We start from the raw sequence: 25,006 nt of genomic DNA, 5'->3' as shown, positions 1-25,006 counted from the left end.
GCTACTGAGCTGTATTTCCACTATCTTTCTGGCCACAACATCTCCTCTTAAGTAGCAAGGTTGCCATCCCAGCAGATAATAGAAATGGATGACAGACTCAGTAAAAGAACTATATCCATTTATCTATTTATTTTATATGTTGATGGAGGTGCAACACTGAATCACCCTTTAATTTGTAAAACATTTATGATACACTGTACTGATGCAATAACAAGTTGAGAATGAAAACCACAAAATTGCTGTACAGTCTAAAGACAGAACCAGTGTATTTATGTCTCTACTGACAACAAAACACATCAGGTACACAACCTGGAGAAAAAGTCACAGGTGTAATCATTATTTTAGCCCCGTGCTTCCACCCAGATGGCTTTGAATTTGGGGGAAGAGCCATAATATCTGTAACCAGCTGTCAACCTTGTGGACAGATCTGAACTGGTGCTGCAGCCATCTAGTGGGAGTCATTAGGTCTGATGATTGCACTGCATGGGAGTACAATAACCAGGGAGTATGAGGCCATTTCACAAAATCAGCAGCACCCTAGGGTTCCCATAATTCAAGATGATAATGGTACCTAACACGGCCAGAAAACCACAAGAGTGATTTTATGAACAGCGGGATAAAGTCATGGCTTTAATCAGCACTTCCACAGTGGACCCTTAAGAGGAGTAGATTCTCCTCTTCATCACTCAGAAGAAAAAGGTTTTTTTTTCTTTTTGAGGAAAACACTACACACACAGTTTGAGGACTATTCTGAGGACAACAGGCGGTCCTAAATGTCTTCGGATATTTAGTATTTATATCGTTAGCCATTTGTTATTTTGTCCACTCCTGCAAGGTCACATGCAGGGACACACATGAGACATTTCATTATGATTAAACCAGATCAGAATAAAAGCCCAGACTGATTTTGAGAATGTACAACAAGTGCCCTGTGATTCTCTGATGACGGCTCTGCAAGGCACCCACTTCAAATCTGACTCATCCTCTAACTCCGAGCAGTTCAAATGAAACTGACCCCATCAGTGATCCAGCTCAGCTGGTGAGTGGGTACAATCAGTCAGCTGCAGCCCAAACCCAACCTGCAGCGCCGTGTTAATGTTACCATGCATGTCTATTAAAGGTGTGAGTGTGGGTCTGCGTACCAACTCGACTCCTAGAATTCCTCCCCAACAACATCCCTCCAACTCTGTATCAAAGCCCCCATGCTGTCTTTATTCCCATAAGTTGAACGTGCAGAGAAGCAACTGGTTGGATAGAAGTGGAGTAATGAGGACCTTTGGTGACAGCCCTGCTGTGTTAAAGAGACCAGCAAGCCCCTGTGACTCTCTCCACACATGAGCGGACAGAAAACTTTTCTCCTTTTAAACACACACACACACACACAGACACGGACACTCAGTTTTCCCATCAAGCATGCATGCAGAAGACAGCCTGTTTTGAGGTCAGCGGTCTGTTATTTAGGGTTTAGATACAAAGTTTTGTTGAAGGCAAACAGCTCCATAATATTCTACTGAATCTGATGTCAAGTCTTCAATAGACTTTAAGAACTTAAAACCCTTAAAATCATCTGTCTGATCTTTTTAGGTATAGCTATCAACATTTTCAAGGGATAAACAAGGGACCATTTGTATATCAATTACTTACACCATGCTACCTCAAATTTAGGAAGAAAATTCTTGATGAATTGAAGTACAGTGGGACGATGTCTCACAACAGCAAAATTACATCTTAACATCTGTTTACAAAAACTCACACAACTCGAGCAGTATAATCCAGGTCTCATTTATCCAGTTGTAAACTCAGTTCTTCCAAAGCACATGCATTTTCTACAAAACCTTACATTGACCATTTTGTGGGTGAACTATTCCTTTAATGAATTTGCTATTAGTGTAAATGAGAACCTGAATTTGAGAAAACACTCTCCCTACAGGGTCTATTTAGTAGCTGTTGGGCTTTCATTAACATTGGTCAAGGATTGCCTGTTGGCAATTTCTATATATGCTATTCTATACATATTTATAGATACCTTTAAAGTAAATTTTCTATTCTACTTTTGTTTTTCCAAAATGACTGGAAAGACAGAAAGAGAGGTCCACACTTGGTCTGCGAACAATGAAAGTCCACTGTTGGTAGTGTGCGTGTGTATGACTGTGTGTCTGCGCCTGTGAGATACAGTTGAAAGCTCCGAAAAGCTAGTGAATGGACATTAAAGTTTAGATTGTTTTGTTACATATAGTAATAAAGAATGCATTTACATGCTCAAAATTAAATTTTAGTTTTAATTTATCAGATCATATACTGCAGTAATGTTCTTGTTTCTTCCTGTCAAGGTATAAAAGCCCCTGATCCACCCTCATCTGGGTAGGCTGCAGCTCATTAAAGTGAGTTGAGGTAGGTTACAGTGAAGGTTTCACAGACTGCTGAGCAAAATCCACCCACGCTGGAACAGATTTTCTGATCAGACATCTGAAATGAAATAAGAACAAAAATATACCAACTAGGGGAACCTCGATTTTATCTAAAGTAGACAACAGTGACACCAGCTATTACAGGCTTGTTTGACAGTATTCATGAAAAAAGATAAAGAGACAGGCGAAGGCAGACAAAGACCAAAGCAGTCTTGATATTTCTGTGCTGCGTAAGAACTCCTTTTCCTTTAACCTAACCTACACAGACTCCTTCACCTCCCCCCACTCCCTCCCCGCTCCCCAGCCAGCCGCCAACTCTCTCCACTTGGACCATTAATTCTCCCAGCATGCTCTGGGCTTGTGTGCAGTGGACGGGTGGCAATGAGAGCACAGAGGGAAAGCGGTAGAGAGAGAGAGAGAGAGAGAGAGAGAGAGAGAATGTGCTATGTGTGTTTGTGCTCACAAGCGGGGAAGAGCTGACAGATCTGGCCCAAGGGTTGTACAGGGCTGTGTGTGTGTGTGTCTGTGACTGTGTCTGCGTATGTGTGCAGCTAAGTCTGCAGACGAGGAGCGGCACCCAACAGAACCCCCACCCCCCTCCCCTAACCTGGATGGCCTGCCTGGTGTGTACACAGCAGGCCAGGCGGGCTGAAAATCCTTCCGGGGATCAACAACTCTCAACAACGCTGTGAAGGCTGCAGGCAAAGAAAACAGTGAGGATGCACAGAGTGTACAGCTAGATGTGGAGGCTGACGCAAACCAGAGCATCACGGTAGACTGAGGCTACGTTCGCCAAAGTATCTGTGGGAAACTGTCTTTTTGTTTCATAATAATAAAAAAGGTTTCACTCAAGGTTTCTCACTGCAGATTCATTTTGAAATGACTCAGTGCTCCGATGGCTGTTTTACAGTACTACCTATATGCAACATTTGTAGATGAATGCAACTACAGTTTGCATTACCTAAAGCAAGTTGCCCTCACATTTGGATTGATATTATTGTTATGGTGTTATTTGGAGGATATCTTGTGACAAAAATATTTGTGCAAATGTAGAAATGTTTCGTGGAGTTGTAAAATAAATAGTTGTAGACTCAAATTTTATATCATGTATCACGTTTACTTCTCCCATCTTGTTATTAGTAAAGAGCAATGGAAAAATGATTAAAAAAAGTGGCAAAATATATCTAATAATAGGCTAATTACACTTCATAAAAGAAGAACCCTGTAAAATTATGGTCACTAAGCTATGATTGGTCAATTGCTTCTGCATTTACGGGACAATAGTGCAAATAATAGAGGGTTGTTAACAGAGGATTACGTTGTCTTCTGCTGGATTTACTGAGGTCACAGTGACTACCATTTTTTTTTGGGAAACTTCTTTGCCTCTGAAAAGGCGATATAAACAGCGTGGATGAAATTTACGAGAGGTTGTAGTGGTGAAAATATCTTTTCAAATCCAGCACTGTTGACAACCACTATGTAAAGACTCTCTAATTTTAAATTATTCTTAGGACACTGAACTGTCCAGCTGGCAACGTTACATATTTCTCCAAAGGCCCTGTAGACTCACAGGTGATGAAGCTGAGTGGAGCTACAGCATGCTGGGAGTTTGCTAAAGTTACTAAACCCATCTATTCAAAAGAATCATAGGTGAACGTTAAGTTTAAATATTATTGTGTTCAGACTGAATGCAAAGTAAATCTCATAGGCAGTGCTATTGTGTGTAAAGGTGACGAACACTCAAGTGAGGTTGCATTGTTGCAAATCGAGTAATTTAATCTGCTTGAATTCGAGAGGAAAATTTGTGCTCCTCCCAAGGCTTTATGACTCCAATAATAAAAAGGTACAGAGTCAGGTAAAGATGCAAAATAGCAACTACAGTTCCTGGTAAGATTTGAACTTGGCTATCACACAACCTCAGCACAGAAACACTACATACACTACACGTTTGGTGTATACCATAAACTGTACATATAGATGGACAATGCCTCTCCACTTCCTCCCACTGTGCTAAAACAAAGCCAAAATATCGCGGATACGGCCGCCATGTTGCAATGGTGACATCATTTGGAGCCAGATGTGCAGCCAGTATCGAGTTACTGCCCATACAACCACCTGACTATTTGCGAGAAGCTCCACTGATAGCAAGCATATCAATTGGCACACACAGCTGTCAATCATGAGGCTTTTTTACCTTACTATTTAACTTGTCAGAAAAATGTACCCTTGAACATTCATCAGGATGATAAGAACAACCTTAAATGACAAAAACTATACTAAAAATTATTTGACGTGTACTTTGAGTTTTACTTTGGCCCATGTTCCCATCTGTAACACTGGGGGGCGGGGTTATGATCTACCAAGGGGTGATCGAGATGTTTTGGCTTTACTTATGGGTAGGTGTCATGTCGTCCATCTTTATATACAGACTATGCTGCATACGATGCTAGCTAGCTATAGCTAACGCCTATTCAGCTGTACATTGTTTGTGGTGCAAGGCAAAAACTGGCCTTGTGTTCGATGTGAATTTACCTCAACAGATGCAACAAAACCAAATGGAAAATCACAGACACACCAGTCAAGCATTGTCTGTACACGCCCACACAGTCCTGGGGTCTAATCAGGAGGCAAATGAAAACAGCTGTGTGGGTGGACCCTGGCTGTGTAGAGCATACGCAGCATTATTTGGCAAATAATTGCTAGCAGTAACACAGGTCACATACTGACCCGATGTTAGCACTGGCTACTCAGAACTTCCAGTGTGTCCCATTGCTGCCTTTACAACAAAATTCTCTCTTGTTGCAGCCTGAAAATGCAAATTATTACAAAGGGAACAAACAGGATATTCATTTGCTCTCGGGAGTATTTTTTTTTTAATTGTTACTACCTACAGTTTAACCATTGTAATTGCTCGCACATAATTGTAAAAATGTTACACCTATTGCTTAGCGAAATCAGTTGTTGAAAAGGAGCACTTAAATCGGCATGTGTGCAAAGTTATATGAAGTAAACAGCAGGATGCCAAACTGAGTCTCACTTCCTTTCTCAGTCCGTTTAGTGCCACAATGGGAAAGAGAAAGTTACCAGGGTGAAGGAGCTGATTGTCTCCTGGTCTATGTATCATAAGTTGACTGCGAGAGACATATTAACTTATATGTGGTGGGAGAATAATATGGAAGTCGGAAATGCATGCAATATTCTGCACCTTTTCACTCACGTTTGGGACCCCAACCTAATTAATTAATTACAGCTCAACCTATTTACTGCATCAGTGCACAAAGAAAGTTCTCCTCTGAACTTTTCATATATCACCTCCTGTGTAGAGAGATGAATTCCATTCCTGTGAAATTCCTCTTTTGCAGCGACACTGTGATTCAGGCTGATAAATTACAGTATTTTTTACACTCACAACTTGATCATCTGTAAAACTAACTTGACAGCTGGATAGAAAGACTTCTCCTGAGACCTAATGGGTGAATGAAACATGACATGACATGTCCACCCACTGTCATTATGGGGTGAAGGAATTCAGTAGGTATGTGGGGAACTTCTACCCAGCAGGGCACAGAGTCACAATGCTGAATAACTGCAGCAGCTTTGAAGCTCAGACATATTCCATATTCTCTCTCAACCTCTGTCTCTCACCCTCACCCTCACACACTCTCTCTCTCACACACACACACACACACACACACACACACACACACACACACACACCCTACATTCAAACACTCACGCGGACTGACGAAGGAGTCGTCAGTGGTTCATTGATCTTGTACAATACTTGTTTCATTCATATCTTTATAGATCACTTACACTGCAGCCAATAAAGAGTGTGTTCGATGTTTTACATTAACATTCATTTGTCCAATTAGGGAGTCAAAGATTACAAAAGACTATAAAAACGTTATTGGAAAGGGGGAATTGAATTCCCTCCCTGTAGTCAGTATCTGTAAAATGAAGTAGATTTGTCACTGTATTATGACTGCAATAGTAATTTCTTTATGGTGCTATAAATGAAGTAGAAATAGTTATGAATTTAACACTCCGTTGGTTTTATTGGATTGCAAAAACATACAGTGATCATGGAGAGGTGTCACAGAGTACTCCATCTTTTGATAAAGAGCCTGCAGCCATGCTTGTGGCTCTGTGAGCGTGTACATTGGAAAGTGCTTCAAGCTAAATGCTAATGCCAGCAATACACCATGTTCACAGTGACAATGCCTTCATGATGTCCAGCAGGTATAATATTTACAATGTTCAGCATCTTAATTTAGCATCCCAGCGTGCAAACTTTTGCAAAGTAGCACTGAACACAAATTACAGGTGAGGCTGATGGGAATGTCATTGGTTTGGCAGGTAAAGAATTGGTGAAACTGAAAGTGTGATCTGATGAAGGTGCTGGATGAAAAGTCAGAGAATCAAAAAAGTTATTACAGTTGAGGGGAAACTGAATGTATGTACAAGGTTGCTGACACAGGACAAATAAAAGAATTGGTAGCCAAGGGATACTTTGCAAATCAAGGTATTTTGTCAACCAGGAAGAGGACTCAAAATAATAACTTCAAAAGCCAAGGACAACTTGAAGGACTGTTTAAGCATTTAAGGGGAGGAAAAAAAACTGACTTCTGGTGATCGGGGCCAGTCCAACCAACATGATGATATCCAGGTAGAGTTTATGCTAGTCTTTTTTTTTTTTTTTTTTAAAGGCCAATATGGCTGTCAATATTCCAGCCATACAGACCAAGCACCGGACATATGTTTTAAATAGACATAGCCTTGATTTAAACAACAATAAAATGCAACAACAAAAAAACACAAACGCCATGACCCTTTTTGCATTCAAAGTCTATCAGCTGAGATAACTTGAAAATAAGATGAATGAAAAAGTAGTCCACTGAACAGAGTTACCAAACAGAGGCGATGAGTGACAGACACAAAGGAGGAAAAGGACTTGGTACAGGTGGCACCAAGCGTCACCATAAAGTCCTCCCTGATAACATTGTGGGAATCGCCAAGCTCCCTATTCACTATCTGGTTGCCATGGTCAAGCAAATCTGCAGTGTGCAAAACTTTTTCGTGGAGAACGTGATCTGTGATGCCGTCACCTATACAAGCACGTTAACTGCCTTGGATTTGGTGTAAGGTCCGAAGAAGCAGGAACACACTTTGCACGGCTTTGGTGGGTAAATGGATGCACCTGTTCCTATAATCCTAAAATCTGGTCTGCATACTATAAGTCTATATTTAAGTTGTCTTGGCAACATACCTTATATGTCACACAATATTAGGCTACTTGATGAAATATTGATGAATTGAGATATATATTTGGCATATTTTTTACTGGACATTTTGGCCATTGATACTTTATTCTGCTGGACAACTACACGTGATAATGGCAAAAAGCTGGCTAATGTAAACCCTGTATCCAGATATGGTTTAAAGTTGTCCTTTCCTGTCCAATACAGGCTGGCCCTCACAACAACTGATGTGAAACATGCACCCATTATGATAAATGCCATGGGTTGGACAAGGCCTTAAAATTATGTTCACAGATTGCGACATGGCAACAGGACTGAATAAGGAGACACTACAGGGGAAAACACTTTAAAGTGTAAAGAAGAAACAAACAAAACATGCTTTCTTAATTTCTTCCTCAAGGCCAAACTGAATACTAACAGTTTGGCTCAACAATGTAGCATGGATGGAATAGCAGATAGTACTGCCTCAAGGTATAAAGACTCAAACCACTGAAAGAAAAAAATTGATCAATCAACTCAATACTAAACATTTTACAGAAGGATATCATGTTGCCTGTTTTTTGGGTCACAACAGACAGGTTTAAGATCTTTAACAGGGGAGCTTAAATGTATTGACAAGTTGCAGTGTGTCATGGCAAAGTCAAAATCACAGCCTTAAATCTATTAAAATACAGTAACTTGAGTTGAGCCATTCATACACACAATTCCAAAACGTAAATGAACTATCACTACTCCTGAAGGAGGAACAGTCACTTAACTGTTGTGAAAGGCTAGATGATAGCAACAACTATTGATTTTTCCACCAGTTACAAACTCTTAAGCTCTAAGCCCTTTGGCCTGGACTGCAGAAGCAGTTGCCTGATCTTCAGACATTTCCAAACTCCATCTCTATCTTCAGTCTGACATTGTGTCCACTCAAACCGATTTCTGGCGGGGAGGGTAATTTGATATTTCCTAACCAATCACTAGAAACCAAAATATCTGCCTGAATCTAATGTCTTTCAAAGTCCACACTGATGTGTAGCCATGCACACACACCTATTTTTCTGGGGTTTTAAGATATGAAGGGAGTAAAATAAAAACAAATATGATGTTGGGGATATTGACAGGGCATGTTGATTTAGAACAGCCTCGACTGCAGCTTCTATTTTCTCTACAGCTTCTTACTATATAGTGACAACAGTTTTAGTCCCACTGTGGTGCTGATTGGCTGATTGTTAGTCCCTCAGTAGCACTCAGTGAATCAGTCAACTCAGTGGAGTGGGCAGATTCAAAGATCTGGACCCAGGCAGCAAAAGGCAGTGTACATTTTCTTGGGCACTTGGAGGCAGTGACACTGTAGTATTCCCACAGTATCCAGACATGGAGCAAAATCTCCATATTGTCCAATAATCACGCTCTGGTTTGGTCTCTGCCAACTCTTGAGAAAAATATGACTGATCTGTTACAGCACTGCCGTAACTTGTGGTTTTCTTAGTGTTTCCTTGTGCTTCCCCTTCCCCGTGTTCTTGTCTGTATGCTCACCCTGTTAAGTTCTGTCTGTGTGCTGGTGTGGGCGTGGTCCTTCTTCCTGGTTTCCCTGGTTCCCGGCTCTGCTCACCATACTCACCTGCCTCATCAGTTCATCTACATGCAGTTTTTCTATTCCTGCTCTTCAACCACTCCCTGCCAGACTGTTGTTCAACCAAGTGGCCAACTAAGACATTCTTAGTAACTATATTCCTCATGTGTTTTTTCCGTTTTCAGGACCATCACTCTCCTGCCATCCAGCTTCACCTGCACACCACACCAGCCTCCTCCACTCCATTCCACAGACCCTCGATCACAATCCTTCTAATTTCTTGTAACAATAAACCTTTTCCTGTGTTCCACGCTTGGGTTTCCCTCAAGTTCATAATATCATCAGCTTCTAGATCTAGGATTTTCTTTACTAGCTCATCACAAATTTGCAAACAATCATTTGTTCCACTGTCAATATTAAATATAGATCACTGAAGCTTTAAAGCACTTTTATTGGACAGCAATCGCTGTGGCCACAGGTGACAATTAGGATAATAGCACATCGAATGTTCCTCAGTTTCCCGATTGTCTTGAGTTGGTTTGGTTTCTTAATGGACGTTGGGCATCTGTGACATGCTAAAAGGGGATAGTAACAGAGGTAGAGAAGATTCATAAAGTCAGCTAACTGACACTATTGACATTTATACACCCATCTAAAGTTTGCTAACATTTACCACTAAAAGCTGGTTCATATATTCTGATTTCATCTGTAATAGGAAGACTTAGATTTTTTTTTAAAATATAAGTTATTTCTTTCAAAAACAGAGATTTCTTCTAATTTTATTGATTTTATTATTTTCTTTCTTTCTTTTTTTTTTTTGCTTGAGCAAGGAACTGCATAGACATGAGAAGCAAAGTTAAGATTACTTAAAGTTTTCATTTATTTTCTCTCTCTAAGTATTTTTTTTTCCTCTGGTTACATAACTTTTGTTTAAACATCAATAGCAATAAACAAAATCACCGTCTCTCCAGTTAAATCAGATAAGGAGAATCTGTAATTGTCTCTGTGTAATGGTTTGTTCAGCTTGTATTTGGATATTAAATTATTGAAACTTGCCAATTTGGGAGCACTTAGAACAAAAAATTCAAAAGCCTTTCTCATATTTGCTTGTAATGACTTTACCAAAAAAGGCAAATTTAATATCACCACACTGATTCCACTCAGATTAGCTCATCTCTTTTTAGTTACAATATTGTGACAAACTGTAATAACATCCTTCCTTCTTAGTTGTACATAAACAGATGAGCCACATTTCAATATCGAAGAAAACAATTCAGAAAACACTAAGAGAAGCAGTGAATGAACAAACTGTTAAATGTTAACAGTAGTGCTTAATCCTTTAAATGACAGCAGGAAGCTTTAGTAATTCAGCAGTCATGAGTAAAGAGGTGAAAAGGCTCCCAGCCTCAGAATATATATAGAAGGATCTGTCTGAATGTAGGAGGGATTTGTGGAAGTGCACACTGGATGATATAGACTGAGAGAGACGCAGAGACAGACAGAGAAATATTGACTGAGTTAGACTGAAGTGTGTGTCTGGGGAATGGAGAATGGGGGTAGGCGTATGAAGGGGGGGGGGGGGATTGTTTGTGTGCTCAATATCACGCTCCGTCAGAAGCTGTAATATCTCTTCCATTTCATTAGTTGCTACATGAATAGACTTGACATCAATCAGCGCCCGCTCAGCTGATTGAAAGAGAAGTGCCTCAGCATCAGAGAACATCACGGAGCATCATGGAACGAGCTCACAGTTTGTAGGCACTGATTGTACGATGTTGATCTGGAGAGCAGGAAAATAAATCACAGTTCGGCTTATATCCAGAATCTGGAGCAGATACACAACTCTGACACTGTGTAATCAATGGAAGGGATTTACGTGTGTTTTCGAATGCATACAATACATTTTTTCATAGATGAATGCATTCTCCCACCTTCCAACATGGACATGAACGCACCATGAACAGCATGAATGTGTCCGTTCAAACATATTATCATGCACTGATGACATAACATGTTATTCACTGTGAAGTCCCTGTAGTTTCAAACCATGCTACTACCAATAAAAGTCAATGGCTGATGGCAAGGTAAGAAATAAATATATACGAATTCAAACTCTTTTGTCCACTTAAATTACACGTTTCCTTTAAAATGCTCAAAGTGCATTCAAACTGTTTTCCAGGACCAGTTTCATTCATCCTAAATGTTTCCTGGCGAGATGCACAGAGACCAGCTGAAGGCATGAGTCTGCATTTCAGTGAGAAAATGAGCAGTATTTATTTATTTTTTTTCCTCCACCAGCGGTGGATCCTTACCAGAGTTGACAGTGCCGTCTTTGTTGATGGAGGCCAGGACACAGGGAAGTGGAGCGCTAGCTTTCTGCTGAACCTTGTCACTGGTCAGTAGTGTGAGCTGCTGCGATGTGACTGGTGAGAAGCGATAGAACTGGAAGGTGAGGTAAATGTTTGCCGGCCAATCAGGACCAACACCTGCCGTCGGTATTCTGGCAAGAGACAAGAGGTTGATGATTATTGAGAAAATAATAATCACTCATAGTGCAATATGTAAAAGCAATATGGCAATGCTGCATGTAAATAGATGCGTGAGTGATTGATTTACTACGCTGAGTATTATTAATTTAACACCAACTGTGATATTTTTATTACAAAATCTACGTGGGGAGTCGAGTGGTATGCATGTCTGAAAATTAATGTTTGACAATGTCATTAAAAACCTAGAAGAGTAAATCACATTGAGCTAATGATTTACCTGAGACAATTTCAGAAAATAAAAAAATCAAATATGCATGTCTTGCACGTCCGAGCAGAGCCGGTAATTCAGCTTTACAGCTACTTAAAAGTAAAACCCAATAATAAAAATGAGGATTAGGACTTAAGGTGGTAAATCACACTTTAAAAGAGGCTATAAATTGGACTGCTGATTGAGTGGGTACAAACTCAGCACTACACCTTTGATTTATTATAAGTGGATGGCTTGGCTCCTTCTTAAAACTTAAGACATCATGAAAAGTAGCTATTAGATCTGTGGAGGACAGGAAGGCTTGTCTATTTGTGTCAAAAATAAGTGCATAAATGTGGTTTTATTCCGTTAACACAAAGGAAATCATTGAATGTAGTTTTTGTTCGGTGGGACTCCTATGGAGAAAAAAAACTCTTTGTGACTAAGAGAACCTCCTGGTGTTGTGTATTCCTTTTCACACAAACCACCCTCTGAGTGTGATTTCACACACACGTACACAGATCTAAACACACATTTCAAACTGCTGATGGCCCACAAAAAGTCCCGGTGAGCCTGCAAGCACTCGATTTAGCACCGAGCATATTAAATAATGAGCGAGTTTCAGGATGAGCCTCTTTCTGTTTCCGTCTGATGAACAGATTAGCAATCAGTCATCGGGTATTCAATAATGAGGAGAAAAGAAAAGGCATTTGAAAACAAGCAGGGAGTGCTGCGAGGCCCCCCACGACCGCGGACAGGCCGTCAGAGACGGAGATTTCAAAGTGGAATCTAATAAGAGCGGTGTGTGACCTCTCAGTCAATCACTTGCTCTGATATTCCACTGTTAAAGATGCCGCTGTGCTCCAGCTTCACAGAGGAGCTGGCATTAATATTCATTCTGTAAACAGGCAATATTGATAATTATGGCGCCCGGGTGAGAGCTAGAAATTACACTGCCTATCTACAGGCTCCCTGCTTGCCTAAGTGCTACTGCTGCTGCTGCCTAAATCCCTGCCTGACATACCTGTTTGTCATAATTATGAGGTAACCTCAACCCACTCTACAGCAAGCCACAAATATTCGTAATGTATGTATGTGGCTCAGGTTATACTTCAGATTACCTCCAGGTGGTCTTAGGGAAAAAAAAACAGAATCACATAAGCTCTCATACCTTCACAACACACATATTAAAGTAAAAATCCATACTTTGATATTAAAATATCTGTTTTGTTTTACTCCCTCCAAGTGATAGTATGATAGCGTTTCAACTTACCCAGGGGCCTTAAATATATTTGCTGCTGTAATCTTACAATATAACTAGGTTTTTACTACCAAACCTCCTTCCAACTCGCCTGCAGAGGGGGAATTGATTTAATTGCCAGGCTGTATGGAGTAAACAGGATTGTGATGCTGTGCTGGGGAAAGCTAGAGGTAGGAAACATGTCATTACTGACCTCTCTGCTCAACCTCAGTGGGGAAACAATAGATGCTCTGTGTATGATGTGTGCACAAACAACTACTATGGTAAGGCAGGTTAATTTGGAACCAGAAAGTCAGTCTGTAAACTCTGATAGAAGTTTACACCGGGGTGTCCAAAACTTTTTGAATGGGGGCCAGATTAGACAATGAGAAGATACCTGGGGGCCAGCTGCTTCTCTCATCATACAGATTATTAATAAAAAATCCCATACAAATGAGACCAACGCAACTGTTTCATCCTTAAGTGAAAAGGTATTCAACTTTCTGAGGCTCCTGAAAGCAGCAGCCTTTGCTATCGACTGTATGCTTCTTTGCTGTGGCCATGACTGCTACCTAACAGGAAATGTGTGCTGTTAGGTAACCATTCATTTGCTTGTTTACCATCTATTAATGAAAACACTTAGTTCTCCCTGCATACTTTCTACATCTTGCATATCTACCAACTGTATGACAGTCTTGCCATTGTGAGGTGAAAGGAAAACATGCAAAGTGATCTTGATTGATGAACCAATATTGTGTGGTGGGCCGCATTTAGTTGTTTTGAACAACAAGCCGTGGGCCATTTAAAATCATTCTGCTGCATAAGCCCCTGGGTCGGTCTTTGGACATGCTTGGTTGAGGTAATAATTTTACTGTTTGTCTCTCATGGCTAACCTGGGGGCTTGTTTACAACCTGTCTGAGCATCTGACAGCTCATGCTCTTTGCTTAGTCTGACTTCTCTCTAGTGATGTCACCTTGTCCCCAAACGAGAACTATTTACTACTAGCCAGTGCGCAGGCTACTGTGGCCTAGGGTTTAAGCTGCTCCTGTCTGGCCATCAATTTAGGGTCCCAAGAACCAGCTGGAACATATATAAGAAGTCCTTTATTCCCTATGCCATACAGGCACTGAACACAGAATGACTGCATCAGGAAACACTATTATTTTATAAGATGTGCTCTCTTTTATTTTTTACTGAATGTATTGCTGCTACTTGCCTATTTGCACTATTGTATCTTCTCTATCTATCTACCTATCTATCTATCTATCTATCTATCTATCTATCTTCTGATACGTCACCTTTTGGTCTAGGAAATTGTGGAGCACATTTTTCTCTAATATCCAAAAATTCAAAGACTAACAAACTCACATAAATTTGCCACATGAACTAATATTTTAATATTAATATTAATATTTAATATAGTAATATTTTACTGTTTTCTTTTGGCCTGTAAAAAGATAACAGATGCTTGTTGTTGCTGTTTAGCCACGATATACCTCTTTCCTTCCCCCATTACTTATTTCCACCAGCTGCACTTGATGATGGCTGGTAGTAAATTCCCACTGATGTCATCGCATAGCATCATGTCAGCGAACAACATCCAAAGCACCCATTGCACACATCATACAAACAGAAAAACTAGTGACAGAGTAGCTGGTGTGTGTTGATGTGAAGATCCAAACTACACTTCCAACAAAATTCATACTTTTCACTGAAAACTGCAAAAACTTTGCACCTGTGTCACATGATTATATAGAATCATGAGAAATATCAAATATAAATTCAAATCAGTGTTATGAGTCTGCTATCATTTCCCCGTCTCTTAAGTTCTGAGCACCCTGAGGTGAATCGACATTAAGTTAATGGCATCTATTACCACACAGGAAGAGCCAAACATTTTTATCCACGTATATTAATCCGAACTGAAAACAAAGCAGATCTGTCTCTTCACGCACAACGCAGCATGATGGTGAGTCTATGGTGAACAAGACAGACGTGAGCTGGGTTCATCAAACTGCTGATGGTGCTGATGACAAGATAGAAGGACACAAAGAATGGTGTGTCTTGTGCCCATCCTTCCCACTGTCAGCCCCTGACAGAGGGGACGCTGGCTCCAGGGTTTTTGCAATGGGCTGCTGACAGAGGCGCAATTCAGCCCCTCGCTGACGGGAAGTGTGTTTATGTGTTTTTCTTCAAATTGCGAGCGTATGTCTGCGTGCCGTGTATGGGTATGTACTTGACGTGTGTGTGTGTGTAGAGGATGACTGACAGGACTTTATGCATGCATGGTTTAAGTGCATTGCAGTTTTGGCTGCAGTTCAATACAGAAAACAGAGAAATCACAAGGCAGGCTGGGAGCTGTCATGCATAAAGGATGGATCTATTCCTGTATACAGTTAAATGACCAGTGGCTCAGTGTGGAGTAGGATGCAAGCAAAGTGCTGTCAGATCAACAATGGCTATAACAACAATGATTCTGACGTTTCCGGGAACTAAATCATTGTATTTAAAGTAATCTCTATAAAAAGATATCTGTATGTGTACGCAGAATTTGCAGGCAATGGACAATATTTAGGCACTGGAAGCATTCTGGTTTCTGTTTCTCTTTGTAGTCGGAGCAGTATTATTATTATTATACGTTTGCAAATGTTTGTAGAGATTAGCCAAAATGTTACCTGCACCTGTCTGAAGTTACTCTTTAAACTGTAAACAATGAACGGTGCAATGATCAGAAAAGCAAGTCTTTCCCCAGATATCTGCTGGCTACACCAGATCCCCTGAAATATAGGCTGCTGCCCCTAGAGGCTTTATCAGCATCAGACCGATAGAGTTCTGAGATTGTACTTAGAGACATACTTCACATGTAATCTATCAAAGCATACAGGCCAAGTCTGTACTGGTCTCTATGCCAGCAAATATATTGTGCAGTCAATGAGGCAGTGCTCAGTTCATAGTGACCTCTGCAGCCTCACCTTGTAAATGCCAGGAACTGGAACACGAGCAGGTTGCCCTGTAGAGGGTCAGTTTCTTCACGCTGAGGGTCAAAGGGCACAGGCTCTGTGGGGTCCAGGACTTCTGCCGCCTGCCCACTACAGTCCACGATGTCAGGGAAACCAGCAGAGTAGAGATGGGCCAGTGAGCTCCTGGAGCTGACTGAGCAGGAACTAGAGGAGAAGAGTTAAATTAGGGGAAGGTTCCAGAATCATGAGCACACATTGATCTTTCACCAAGCTGAAAAAAGACTTCAGTGAAAGCCGTTCCCGATGCTTTACGAGCAGCAGGAGGTAATGTGTTTTAGCCTGTGATGCACCGGCCTCTCTTGGGTGATTTGTGGTTGTAAATGAGGCAGAAAAAATGTCTGAATGTGAGTGAAATACTGTGCTGTTTATCGTTTCAGGCCCAGTTTATCTTGGATCAGTTCCATTGTGACTCAAGATGGTTACCTTCTGGGTAACCTGAGTTTCAATATCCGTCTGGACTTAACAAAACTGCAGTGAAACAATGATCAGACAGCATGAGGATGTCAGCAATATCCGTCAAGCAGCGGCACCACGAGAATGCTTACGGGGAGAGACTGAGCGCGGGTGCCAAAGCGCTCCCTCAGGATTTTCAAACATAATTGGCAGTTATCTCTAATCATAGCGGCCACCTGTTTTTCTGCAACTATGGTAACATTCATAACTTATACTTTCAACACTGACACCAAACACTCTGGGTATGATAAACACAGTGCACAGATGGCTGGCTAAAGTGCAAGCACAGGAAAATGAACGATAATGTTTGAGCTTATCATAACAGTAACGCTGCCTGTGTCCAGTCGGTAAACAGTGGAGCCCACAGCTTCACATTTGCGAAAGAATGACGCCTTGATCAAACTAATTAAGGCAACAACAGTGAAGAAGACAGTCGATTGGGTTTTCCTCTGCGGCTGTGTCAATTTCACGCTTTCAAAGTTATATCTTAATTTAGCCCGAGTGGATTAATATTCAAGCCATCATTTTTATTTCAAAGGGGGGCTCAATCAGATATGCACGGCAACTTCAATTAAACTTCTTTAGACTTCATTGTTCTTCTCAAGGAAGTGGGTCATTCCACACCGAAAACAGTCAAAAAGATGTTTTGGCTCCGAGTGAAGATGCAGAGATGTTTCAGCCCACTGAACTGAACAGCATCGTGTCTGGATCCAAACTCTGGGATTGGGAAACTGTTTCGATGCCAGCTGCTTATTTACAAACTCTCTGTGCTAATGCAATGCCTTGTTTTTGAGTTACTGTGCCCATTATTTGCAGGGTGTACTTTCGCATTCAGTGTCCCACCTCGACAGACCTGGCCGCTTTTACCGCTGCCATTAAGATATCCTCTCCAAACTCTATTATTAGCCGCAGTGTAAACTCTGAGCTCATTCCATTGCATTTTTTAACACTAAATCAAAGCCAAAACCCTCGCCTTACAGTTGGATATGATAACGAATTCTCACACAAACAAACAATGCTGAGACCATTACCCAAAGTGGGATGTAAAGGCTGACAAAACGATTTCTTTAAATTGGCTCGGAGTTGAATTCTCCTGCTTACTGACAACACGGCTACGCTACCAAGTGAACACATGCTGCCAATTAGTGAGCCGATCGATATCCTTCTGTAGATAGCCAGACAGTGAACCATTGTGGTAATGAAGGACTGTACTTGTGTTCACGGAGAGATACTGGACCCGATAAAACAATCACGTGTTAAAAGGATCTTTAAAGTGGCTTAATCCAATAATGTCTCCCATCAAGCATTAGTATCACTCATGTCACACTTCTGTGCTGCAATGAAGAGGTCAGCCACACCAGAAACTGTAGCCAGGTGGCTAAATCATACTAGTTTCATATACACTCGAACATCCCTTTCACACTAAAGCGCTGACTAACAATTCAATTCCAATCCAACAGATTTTCAAGGCTACACATTATAATCATCGAGCAATACACTGACCAGTGCTTACTATTTCACAAATAATAGCTGCCTCTCTTGTTGCAATCCATATCACACAGCTGATGCCAACACCAACATATATAAAGAGTGGTATATTTCTCATTTCTCACACAGCATCAGGGATAGCTTTGGGTTTCATAGAGCAGAATGATCCCAGATACTGGATTTAGTTCTGCTTATGCAAATGTCTAACCTTAGCGTGAGTAATGATGATTCAGAGGCCAACAGGGAAGCATGACAAAGGATACCACAAAATAACATGTTCAAAGGGTACGTATGCTTTTCCCTATTTTCTGTTTTATATAAAATGTTACAAAATTGGATGTTCACAACAAACACGGCCAACGTTTCAATGACGTCAACGTGCACTCAAGTAATTTCTGTGAGCAGAAATGTCAGGCTTCAGACAGTTCTACATTTAAGGCAAGGTGGCATCAGCTGTATGGTCATTTGCTCCAGACACGTCACTACAAGTGCTACATGTAGCTATATGCTAACATGAGGGAAACATATATTCTTGGTTGGCAATGTTAATTTCAAAACATATTCCTGCAGTAACATGTCTAACTGTGAAGACTTTGGTTTACAAACTTTTATTGGTGATTTTTTTCATGCTAGAAAGTGCTGTAATACTCCTTTACATCATTACGTCATTTCCCTGGCTGCATTTTGGTGCAGAGATGCTGAGATGCCAAAGACCTGGAAACGCTGACTAATCAGAACAGACTGAGTTTTCATGAGGGGGGGCTTAGAGAGACAAGTGCTAAAAAGGAGCGTCTCAGACATTAGATGAATACAAGTGTTCCCGCACAGACAGTATGAGGAAAATGAAGTCTTTTTTTGGCACATTAAAGCATTTAAACATGTTAGTACAACCCCAAAATACAAGTATGAACCTAAAGACAAGCCTAATGGACCTCCTTTAGGGAAATAACATCCAACATACTTTATGAAGGCTGTCCTGTGTTACTCTCGGAGTAAAAGCCATTTACAAGTAATGTATTACAGCATAATAAGATAAAACAAAATCCATCACTTAATCCTTTGTCCATTTGACTTTCTACTTGTTATACTTTTCAGCTCTTACCATGCAGCTATTACTGAATGTTAAAATGACATTTTTTGGTTTCAAGACATTTCAATGCACTATACTAGGGATTTTCAATAGTTTTTTTCTGACCTTACCGTATTAGTTCATGACAGCTTTAATAAAAGCTGTCACAAAAGCTTTTTATTGAATAAAACCCTCCATTTTTGCAGCATGCCTGAAGTAGACAATAGAGGGGGCTTACCTAGGCACATTCATCCCCAGGGTGATGACAGGGGCATGGACAGGGGTGAAGGGCAGCTCCTGAAGTTGGTCTCCTTCATCCTGAGCTGAAGGTGACCCAGTCCCTTCCCGCTGAAGATCCATCTCCAGATGGGCAATGTTGCTGACACCTGAGCAGGCCTGTACCAATGTAGGATGACACATACAGGAATGATTTGTCAGTAGCTTAGAAATGAAAAGATGATTTTAAAACTGCCAAGGACAACACATTTGAACAATACTTATGGGGAGTGTTTATAGTTGAAATCTATGAAGAGGCCAGGAAAGCTAAAGAGAAGGTGTCTGCAGTTCAGGCTGATGTTTCCGTGTATGAGACGCATGTAAAACTAAGAAGTGGGGGGGGGGGAGGAAAGTGCAGAAACATGACCCGACTGCACCGCTCAGTTACCAACAGAAAGGAATCCAAGAAGGACTTAATTGACAGCCGAATGCAGCAAAATTACGTAAACAGTAAGATTGTGTCATGTTGGCTTAGAGCAACTCGACATGGCAGTGAGAGAGAGAGAGCTAGTGGTGCAGTTGTCAGATTTGATTCTGGAAATGGCCTAATACTCCGGCTGCTCCAACCTGCACTTCACTTCAATACACAGTGGCCATATGCCTGTTGTACATCTATTCAGTCCTTGTGAATGTCTGCATTGACTCTGAGTGCCCATCTCTAAGTTACAAACCATTAAATAGCCCTGTCCATCAATGTACAATGTTTAGCCCCCGACACTCTCCTCTCGGTGGTCCACTCAGTGCTGGAGCATCGTCATAGCATATATCAGGATGTGAGTCAGTGTTTAAAGCTGCAGTAGACAACTTTCCTTGATTGTAATTTATTTGGAACAAACAACTGTAAATCAACATGTCCGGCAGTGAAAGATGAACAGTAAGACGTGTGAATATCACAAACTGTGCTCTGCTATTCTTATTTAAAAGTGACGTGTGGAAAACCAGGAGACGTCTGAGGCAGAAGGTGTCACTTTGTCTTTTCAATTACTCCTCACAAGCTGCTATACCAATTATAAAATCATTAATTACAGTCTGTTGGTTTGAATTTTGAGATGTCCACCTGGATATTACTCACCACATGTGTCTTTTGTGTTGAACTGTTTTATTGCTACTGTTACAACACTGAATTTTAGCTGCTTTTGTGTCCCTTCTTTTCTACAAGGACCTCAATGACACACCTGTTTGTTAAAAAAAAAGCTCTAAAAATAAACATGACAAAAAGACGATACATCCCCGAGAGAAAGTGGTCAGGTGTGCCAATGCAATTTCTCAAGCAACTGAAGGACAGAATATCTGATTGTAAAGAGATAAATCAGCTCAGACAGTGCAACCTGCCCGTAACTGTGTTTTAAACAACCATTCTAAATTGTCTGTTGGCAAATCACATGAGAAGACCAAAACAAGCAATGTGTTAATCCATCTCTCAGTACTTCTTCATTTGTTTGCAAGTAATGTCCCAAAACAGCTGGGCACTTAAGTTTTTAGAAAACATTATTCAAACAGGAGTAAATAGTGCATTTATTGGATGATCTGTGGATTATTAAAGGCCCAGTGTGTAGAATTTAGAGGAATATTTATTCACGGTGTTTTCATGAGTTTATAATCATCTAAAAATATAAATCGCTACGTTTTCACTACCTTAAAAATGAACCATTTATATCTGCATACACAGCGAGTCCTCATCCACAGAGTCAATCATGTTGTTTCTACAATCCCCAAGAACAGACAAACCAAATGCTGGCTCCAGACAGGGCCATTCCTGTTTTTGCACCTGCATACAGTACAGGCCAAAAGTTTGGACACACCTTCTCATTCAATGCGTTTTCTTTATTTTCATGACTATTTACATTGTAGATTCTCACTGAAGGCATCAAAACTATGAATGAATACATGTGGAGTTATGTACTTAACAAAAAAAGGTGAAATAACTGAAAACATGTTTTATATTCTAGTTTCTTCAAAATAGCCACCCTTTGCTCTGATTACTGCTTTGCACACTCTTGGCATTCTCTCCATGAGCTTCAAGAGGTAGTCACCTGAAATGGTTTCCACTTCACAGGTGTGCCTTATCAGGGTTAATTAGTGGAATTTCTTGCTTTATCAATGGGGTTGGGACCATCAGTTGTGTTGTGCAGAAGTCAGGTTAATACACAGCCGACAGCCCTATTGGACAACTGTTAAAATTCATATTATGGCAAGAACCAATCAGCTAACTAAAGAAAAACGAGTGGCCATCATTACTTTAAGAAATGAAGGTCAGTCAGTCCGGAAAATTGCAAAAACTTTAAATGTGTCCCCAAGTGGAGTCGCAAAAACCATCAAGCGCTACAACGAAACTGGCACACATGAGGACCGACCCAGGAAAGGAAGACCAAGAGTCACCTCTGCTTCTGAGGATAAGTTCATCCGAGTCACCAGCCTCAGAAATCGCAAGTTAACAGCAGCTCAGATCAGAGACCAGATGAATGCCACACAGAGTTCTAGCAGCAGACCCATCTCTAGAACAACTGTTAAGAGGAGACTGCGCCAATCAGGCCTTCATGGTCAAATAGCTGCTAGGAAACCACTGCTAAGGAGAGGCAACAAGCAGAAGAGATTTGTTTGGGCCAAGAAACACAAGGAATGGACATTAGACCAGTGGAAATCTGTGCTTTGGTCTGATGAGTCCAAATTTGAGATCTTTGGTTCCAACCGCTGTGTCTTTGTGAGACGCAGAAAAGGTGAACGGATGGATTCCACATGCCTGGTTCCCACTGTGAAGCATGGAGGAGGAGGTGTGATGTTGTGGGGGTGTTTTGCTGGTGACACTGTTGGGGATTTATTCAAAATTGAAGGCACACTGAACCAGCATGGCTACCACAGCATCCTGCAGCGACATGCCATCCCATCCGGTTTGCGTTTAGTTGGACGATCATTTATTTTTCAACAGGACAATGACCCCAAACACACCTCCAGGCTGTGTAAGGGCTATTTGACCAAGAAGGAGAGTGATGGAGTGCTGCGGCAGATGACCTGGCCTCCACAGTCACCGGACCTGAACCCAATCGAGATGGTTTGGGGTGAGCTGGACCGCAGAGTGACGGCAAAGGGGCCAACAAGTGCTAAACACCTCTGGGAACTCCTTCAAGACTGTTGGAAAACCATTTCAGGTGACTACCTCTTGAAGCTCATGGAGAGAATGCCAAGAGTGTGCAAAGCAGTAATCAGAGCAAAGGGTGGCTATTTTGAAGAAACTAGAATATAAAACATGTTTTCAGTTATTTCACCTTTTTTTGTTAAGTACATAACTCCACATGTGTTCATTCATAGTTTTGATGCCTTCAGTGAGAATCTACAATGTAAATAGTCATGAAAATAAAGAAAACGCATTGAATGAGAAGGTGTGTCCAAACTTTTGGCCTGTACTGTACATAGTTCTCCCACACGCTTGCCACACAGAAGATGTTTCAGTTGGTTTAATCTTCCTGCGGACCCCAGGAAGATTAGCGGCTGCTGTGCAGCTGCTAATGGGGATCCAAATAAAATAAACAAATAAACAAATAAACTCTGTAACCTCACCACTAGATGCCACTAAATCCTTCACACTAGCCCTTTAACACACAATAATTTCTCGTATAAGTTACTATTTATGGCTACAAGGCTGTGTATGTGGATTGACTCAAAGTAGTATACAGAGCCCATGTTCATGACATTGAAGGAAGTGTCATCTAGTAACAGTGTGGTTCATTAAGTGTTTCAATAGTTTTTGGACAACCCCAGACATTTTCCATAGTAGTGGCCAGATGGGGCCACTGAAAAGTTTATACGCTAGTTGAAAACTAAGTCAATATGAGAGTTAAGAAATCACATACTGTTATATATTGGTTTCTTTTTTGTTTTTCTTCACAAATATTTTTACTAATTATCTAATACACATAAACTAATAATGGTACAGTTAACATTTTGAGTCCCACAATCATGTTTTAATGTGTTATGTATCTCTATATACATGTGGTGATTTGTTGTCCTTTCCCTTAAAGAGACAAATACTCAGATTTAATTCAAAGGAGCACAGCAATTGTAAGGAAAAAACATTAACTTGGAGTAAAGCCTTCTTAAGTTCGGGGGAGATTCGTGGGTTCAAGAGTTCAAGGAGCAATTGTATTAGAGGGACCCCGACCCCCCTCTTAGGGGCGTCACTGTATGGCACAGAGGAATAAGATAGGTCAGGCTCTGGATACACAGACAGTAGGTTTTGGGATCAATTCATTATGTGGGATTTGTTAATAATAACAAAAGTATTGGCCTTATCCTTTAAAAATAACATAAACATCTTTTGGTTGCACTAATGAATATTTGCTTTCGTCAAAAGGAGCTTCTGTTTCAAGGATGTTTTCCACAACTAGTACCAAATTACATCATTCCTTTTGGAAACTTCTAAGGACCCATACAGTAAAGCGGAACTTCTTTTTTATTGTGTGAAGATGTCGTATTTTCTGTGAAACATTTGCTTCCCTTCTTGTTAAAAGAATGAGTTCAGCTGTGCTAACTTTTAATTAAACCAAAGTGCCATTGATAGTCACTTACTAATTTTGATTTAGGTAAAAGCAAACAGGACTGAAATAATGACATCATTGTGATAGTTTAAATGCCAACAACATATTGTTTATGTTTTGACTTTGAGGCAGTCTTGCATTTAATCTGCAATTGAATAACTGATATTCTTTTGTTTAGCTTGTTATCCAATTTTTCTTTCTCCTTCACAAAATCGGCTATTTAGGGAAAGAAAAAGAACTGTTAATGCCTGTGGATCAGTTCAACATTTCTAAATGTTTAGTGGCAAACATTAATCCCCTCTTCTTGTCATTGACAGACACACAGCTGGAGGGGTATTAGCACAGATAATTAGCTAAGGAGTGCTAATGGTGTCATTTTCCAGTCAAGTGTTTTTTTTCCTGCTCTCTGATACATGTGCATGGTTCAGTTGGCCTATCAGAGGACATGCATGGCTGTGCATTATTGGGCTTTCCATCAAACATCCTGGTAATAACCTCGACCAAAGTCATGCTGCAACATACACCATCCATGTTCCCCCTCTGATCAAACAGCCTGTGGTATAATAACCTTAGTGGATGCAAAGGCATGACGTAGAACCCTTAGCATGTTAAAGAGGCTCAAAGTAATGGCTTTTTACTGTACCTGAACCTGCTGCCATCAAGCCTGCGCTGCATGATGACATATGACAAAGTGCTTTTTATAGGCAGGTGTGTTCAGGTTAAGGACAAGGACAAATGAAAGTTAAAACCATAAATTCAGCACACTGATGTAATGACTCAATATGTGCACAAAAGATGTCCTAGAAACTGTTAGAGTATTATAACTGAAAACTAATGGCAGCCAGGGGACTGGAGATACAATGCATTATACTTATCCATGGCATTAATGTTGACAGTGTTCTTCAGTTTCCAGAAAAGCACTGTACGGTATCAGCTGCAGTATGAATCAAGCAACACTAAT

The 25,006-nt window shown here is 40.7% G+C and overlaps 1 protein-coding gene across 1 annotated transcript in view; it reads right to left on the bottom strand.

Moving 5' to 3' along the window:
- The window catches only part of nphp4 (nephronophthisis 4), a 249,560-nt gene that overhangs the window by 66,470 nt on the left and 158,084 nt on the right, over positions 1-25,006 (bottom strand). Inside the window, exons 14-16 of the mRNA XM_033629764.2 lie at positions 19,476-19,633; positions 16,180-16,371; positions 11,543-11,730 (exon numbers count right to left, since the gene is read on the bottom strand). Coding sequence (XP_033485655.2) covers positions 11,543-11,730; positions 16,180-16,371; positions 19,476-19,633 — 538 coding nt within the window. The remainder of the gene's footprint in view (positions 1-11,542; positions 11,731-16,179; positions 16,372-19,475; positions 19,634-25,006) is intronic.

The sequence above is a fragment of the Epinephelus lanceolatus genome, chromosome 8 (assembly GCF_041903045.1).
Source record: "Epinephelus lanceolatus isolate andai-2023 chromosome 8, ASM4190304v1, whole genome shotgun sequence".
In the NCBI taxonomy this organism is placed as follows: Eukaryota; Metazoa; Chordata; class Actinopteri; order Perciformes; family Serranidae; genus Epinephelus; species Epinephelus lanceolatus.
This window is presented reverse-complemented; position numbering and strand designations above follow the sequence as displayed.